General features: G+C 57.9%; 1 protein-coding gene across 1 annotated transcript in view; it reads right to left on the bottom strand.

The window, feature by feature from the left end:
• The window catches only part of AMFR (autocrine motility factor receptor, E3 ubiquitin protein ligase), a 23266-nt gene that overhangs the window by 1776 nt on the left and 15808 nt on the right, over positions 1-5682 (bottom strand). Inside the window, exons 10-11 of the mRNA XM_012733204.1 lie at positions 3154-3288; positions 1644-1727 (exon numbers count right to left, since the gene is read on the bottom strand). Of these exons, the coding sequence (XP_012588658.1) occupies positions 1644-1727; positions 3154-3288 (219 nt within the window). The remainder of the gene's footprint in view (positions 1-1643; positions 1728-3153; positions 3289-5682) is intronic.

Raw genomic sequence — 5682 nt, forward strand, 5'->3', positions numbered from 1 at the left:
CCACAGGGCGCCTGAGCAGGGCCCCACACGCGAGTCGGGGCGGAAGAGGGCCCCTGGAGCCCGGCGGGCGCAGCTGGCCAGGGGGCCACCGAGAGCCGAGCCGCAGCAGAGGCTGCCCGCCGGCAGCAGTGGCCGTGGAGACAGGGCGCCCTGAAACTGTCCCTTGGCAAACAGTAACAAAGGTGACCGCGGGCCTGCATTCTGGGGTTTCCCGTTCAGGCCTACTGGCTGCTTTAGCACCGAAACAAGTCTTCTCGCGTCACTTATAGTGCAGCTTACATGTGCACAAATGTTATGCCCTCGTTTGACAACAGAGTGCAGCAGGTAAAGAGAGTGAAGCCTAAGGATCTTTTTAAGAACAGACATAAAATCACCCCATTCCTTGTGTGGCGGGGTATTTCAAACAGGGGCCTCCGCTTTAGCTGAAACTCCAGAGGCCAAGACAAGGCCCAGGCCTTGGCCACCTCCCCTCTGTTCGCGCTGCAGACAGAGGGAGGGAGGGAGCCGGGGGGCACACAGCCAGCCAGCAAAGGGCGGGCGCCGAGGACTCTGGTCCCAGAAGGGGCCCAGTGCCAGGACACACAGGCTCGCCGGTCACTTGGCCTCCTCATCACCACCCAGGAGAGGGCCAGTAGAGGAGGAAAAGGGAGAAATTAGAGGATCCCCTCAGGCCTCCAAGCTAAACCCTGCGGGCTGCCCCGCCAAGGGCAACTAAGTAGCCAGTAAATGCAGGGTTTTGTTAACTTGTTGCCCCAGGGCTATTTACTGCCCGAATGGTCAAATCGTTACAGGTTGAGCTTCCTTGTGAAATACTTCGCCTCTACTATGCCCGGGAGGAAATTCCCTAATCTTCACACTAACTCAGAAGTGAAAGTTGGGGAAAAGGATAGATCCACAAACGCCCCCAAACGGATCTAGTGGGCAAATCTAAGCTAAGTCAGCTGGCGAAAAGTGGGAAATGTGAAAAGGAGCCCCTCCCGCCCAGAAGCCAGGGCAGCAGAGGCCACACACCCCTGGGCCTGGGCTGAGGCCTCAGGTCTGGGCGGCTTCGGGTTTTCATTCATTTGCAGGGAAAACTACGGGCAGCTCAGCAGCCCGGACCAGCAGTGCTGGAGAAGGGCCCCAGCCCCAGCCCCGCGCTTGGGTTTGGTTTTATCCCAACCTCTCAAGAAAGATTTTGGCAAGTGTGGTAATTGACTAAGTAAGCAGAAATTACAGAGAAGGAAAGCAAATCGGACCCTCAGGTGCGAGCCAAGAGCCAGGGAAGCCTGGCCTGAAACCAGACAGAAAAGAGCCTCCGGGAGACGCAGCCGCCCTCGGAATCTAAGCAGACCTGGCTCTGGGAGAGCCACCCTCCCTCAGCCCCTCCACTCACTTTCGTAAAATGCCCAGGAATGCTAAGCTGGGAAGTTAAATAAGCCAGTGGGCAGCTGAGCACGTCCATCCCCCCCACCCCACCGGCTTCCGAGTGGCACCTTTCTCCTGAGTGCAGTCCCGGCCTGGGGCAGCAGGGCACAGCCTGCCGGTCACCTCCAGCGCTTGCCCTGAGCACCCCCCCAACCCCCACCAGACCAGGCCTGGGCCAGGCTCCGGGCAGCCGTTCCCCTCAGCCCACACGCTGGCTCTCCGGTGTGTGACTCTACCTGCACAGGGGCTTCCTCTTCCTCCTGGCCCCCGCCGGGCCTTTCCACAGGGCTGTTCAGGGCAGGCCTAACGCCATCTGACCGCTGAAAGAGAAACAGCACCCTGGGAGCACACAGCTGTCCCCCACCCACAGACCAGCGCACCTGTGGCCAGAGGGCACGAGGGCCGACGCTGCGGCTCAACAGAAGCACTGCCATTGAAAAGGCAGACAGAGGCGGCGGCTGGAGCAGGGCGGCGGCCTGCGTGCCGTCCGCGGGCTAAGTGGCCCTCAGCATCCACCAGAGGTACCCCTGCGCCCGCCAGAGGTACCCCACCAGAGGTACCCCACGCCCGCCGGCCCCGGAGCCGCCCGACAGCTGAATGGAGCTGGTGTGTGAGCGCCCACTCGGGACCGCCCAGAGCAGAGCTGCGCTCTCTGTGCAGGGCCCAGCGGCCCCGGGGGCTCGGGCTCCCGCAGCCCCCAGCGCTTGCCAGTAACAAACTGGTCGCCCCACTGCTCCGCCCCACGGCCCCGGTGCTTCCTGGAACACCTCCAGAGGTGGCTACTTGCTTTCGCACAGTCCTGCGCCGGAGAACCCACAGTCACAGCCAGGTCCCGAGATGCGGATGAGGGGTCACTTCCAGAATCTCGGTCCCTGACTCCAGAACCTGGGCTCGTTCTCCCTCAAAGATCCCAAGTTTTGGCCCTCCCTGGGGGCGCAGCGGGTTAGGGCACTGCGCTAAGAAGCTTAAGCCACTTCCGCATGAGTTCGATCCCCGCCTGCCCCGGAGGTGACCACATGGCGCGGCAGACCTCTCCTGACCCGCCCGCTGCTCCCCTCAGCAGTGTACTTCGTCCATCTGCCTGTTCTGCTCCCCACTCTGTCCCTGGTCAATCCTCTTACCCTCCGCATCTCTGGCCTGTACCCCAGTTCTGTATGTATGTATGTATGTATAAATAAATAAATAAATAAATAAAAGATCCCAAGTTCTACACTTTTATAAATGGGTTTTTGTGTGTTTTTGCATAATGAAGTGCATATGCTTTCTTGGTAGATGAATCCTTGCCAAGCACCTGGCCCCTGGGCCCGCCAGGAAGCTTGCCTCTGAGACCTGCTAGTCCTTGTACCCACCAGGGGCCGTGACTCATTTCCACATTGTCAACAGCTGCTCCAGTCCTCACACAGCTGAGAGATACAGCAGAGGAGGTGTCGTTCACAGAGTCTGAAGTTTCCTCTGTGGAAGAGGGCTGACAGCCCTTAAGCTCTACCCAAGGGTTACCTTAAACTGGCAAGATGCAGGCTGGTGTTCACTTGTAGAAAAATTTACCCAAGTACATATGTCCCTGTATAAGCTGAGTCTCCTTGGTGGGTCTGTTCTCAGTCATGATTTGCAAAGTTAAGGAATTCACAGAAAACCTCCACCAAGTTATAAACACCAAGTTGTAAATAACTAAAAACGTTATTCTAGAGCAGTAGTAAATCTGTGTGCAGACAGAACCCACTTGTGCTTCTGAAAACCCCAGTTTACCTGTGTGGGAAAGGGCACCTGAATCCGTCCCTCTAAAATGTTGTCTGTGGTTATTTCAACGGAGCGCGTCAGCTGGAGATCCTGCAGCACCAGGTGGTATGGAACCTGGGGAAACATTTCCTGGATCTGATGAGCCTGTAGGAATAAAATCCAGAGGAACCTTCACTGAGGCTGGCGGAGTAATCTGCCTTAAAAACACAAGGAAGGGCCCTCCCTGGTGGCGCACCGCTGCTTCAGTGCGGGTCCGATCCCCGGCCCAGAGCTGACCCACAGGGCACAGCGGACCTCTCCTGACCCGCCCGCTGCTCCCCTCAGCAGTGGACTTAATCCATCTGCCTGTTCTGCTCCCCACTCTGTCTCTGGTGAAGCCTCTCACCGCCTCTGCACCTCTGGCTTATGCCCCAGTTCTGTGTGAATAAATAAATAAATGTTTTAAAAAAAATTCCATTTTGTAGCTTATCATCATCAAATTTGAGAAATGTTCCAATTTTTCTAGGATGATCACACACCTGTCTCAGTTTGACAAAACTTAAGGTAGCTACTAAAAGGGTGAATTTACTATACATAAATTATATCAATTTGCAAACAAAAAGTTTATAAAGGTGATTTCCTACTATCGCCCTGCAGCTGTAGTTTTCAAAGAATATTCTGGAAATGTCTAAAGTCTACAGGTATCTAGGTAGGGCTGAGCGGGGAGCGGGCACAGACCTCATCACACCCCACCAGACTCTTGCAGCAGCTCCAGGGTTTCATTTATGTGCATTTATTTTACCAATGTTTATGTCCAAGATTTTACTTGTGGGAGGCCCCAGTAATCAAAAGAGAAAGGAAAGAGGAGCAAAAATGTAACCACTTGAGGGCAGGGTAAAGCCCACTGCCAGGAGTCGGGGCTCGGAGAACGGCAGTGTGGGCGGGAAGGCAGGAGGGGCCTGGCCAGTGCTAGGGCCTGGAGAGCCAGGACCAGGAGGCGCACACAGCTTCGCCGCCCGCGGCCCACTGCCACCGCCAGCTTGTGTGCCTGCAGGGCGTCATCATCCCCTGGGCAAGTCAAAGCCGGCCAGAGCCCATAAACCTGACCTTCAAGACACTGCTCTCCTCTATGCTTAGGCGGCTTCGCTTCTTTTCCAAATGAAAAAATGACCAGGCTTCACTTTGCCAGACCCTCCTGACGTGCCCACCCTGCCCACCCGGCCGGCCGGGAGCCTCCGGGGAAGCAGGAGCCGGCAGGAAGCCGCACCTTCCTGCACCTTCTCCTGCTACAGTCAAAAACAGTAACCTAAAATCCACCCTGCCCAGGCCCACGTGGGCAGCAGCGTGGTGAGTGCGCGCTGGGGCAGCGGGTCTCCAGCAGCTTTTCATTTTGCCAACCTGCGCGCCCCACAGGCAGCACACACCTCCCTCTCCCTCTCCCCCACAGCCCCTCCACCACCCTTCTACCTCCCACGCTAAGGGTGGTGTGGCTGACTCGGCTCCCTCCGGTCAGCGGGTCTGTAGCACTTGCTCTCCAGGCTCACCGTGTCAGGAGCATGACCAGACCGTCCACTCCTTGCAGCGGCACCGAGGCTGCTGCCCGTGGTGACCGCGGCCTCCCCGCCGCCCTCCCGGCCGCCCTCCCAGCCTCCCTCGGCGCAGGGATGTGCCTGCGTCTGCACCGCCTTCCCCGGCAGGGCGCACCTCGCCCACCTCAAGGTCTCTACTCTCCAGCTGACTTCCCCGTGCGCGCCATCACGCGGCCCAGCGTCAAGGCCTCTCACGCAGCAAGCACGCTCAAGCAGCTTTTCTTAAAGAAGACCCCTGGATTCTCAAGAGTTGAAAGCAGAGCCTCAAGAGGCATGTGTGTGCGTACCCACGTGCAAAGCAGCATTATTTATAATAGCCAAAACGTGGAAGAAAACAGACAAAATGTGATCTATCCAGACAACCCAGTGTTCGCCAGCCCTGGAATGCTGACAGAGCCACATGGCTGAAGCCCAGACTCTGCGCGAGTGAAAGAAGCCGGCGGTCACGAAAAGATACGCACGGCGGCGTCCCGCGCATCCGAGGGAGTCAGCGCCGTCTAAATCATCCCGACAGGCTGCGGGAGGAGGACAGGGCGTCACCCTGACGGGCAGCAGCGGCTTCGCGGGGGAGCCCTGCGCGGAGGGGCGCTGCTGGCTGTGCGCTCGAATCTGGCCGCGAAGGTAAACGTAGCAGGGAGCGCATTTCACCGCGACTTAGACGAAGAGAACACGGATACGCGCCAGCCTTTGCTCCAGTGCCTGCGAGCAATCCAGAAGAACAGGGCACAGAGCAACCCGTCGCCGCTGGAAAGGAGGGGGCGCGCCTGTGTGGGGGAGGGGCCGGGAGCGAGACTTCCCTGGAGGCGCCCCAGCGGGCTGGAAATTTGCGGCTAAATGGCCGGTTCAAGTATGTTTCAGCACAACAAAAACCTTGTAAAAAGAACAAAAACCCTAACGCCACATACCCACCAAGAAGCCACCCGATGCCTCTGCAGACACCGTGTCTCTTCACCCCCACTCTGCCCCCCCC

Source organism: Condylura cristata, unplaced genomic scaffold (genome assembly GCF_000260355.1).
Source record: "Condylura cristata isolate star-nosed mole 26May11 unplaced genomic scaffold, ConCri1.0 scaffold00039, whole genome shotgun sequence".
NCBI lineage: Eukaryota > Metazoa > Chordata > Mammalia > Eulipotyphla > Talpidae > Condylura > Condylura cristata.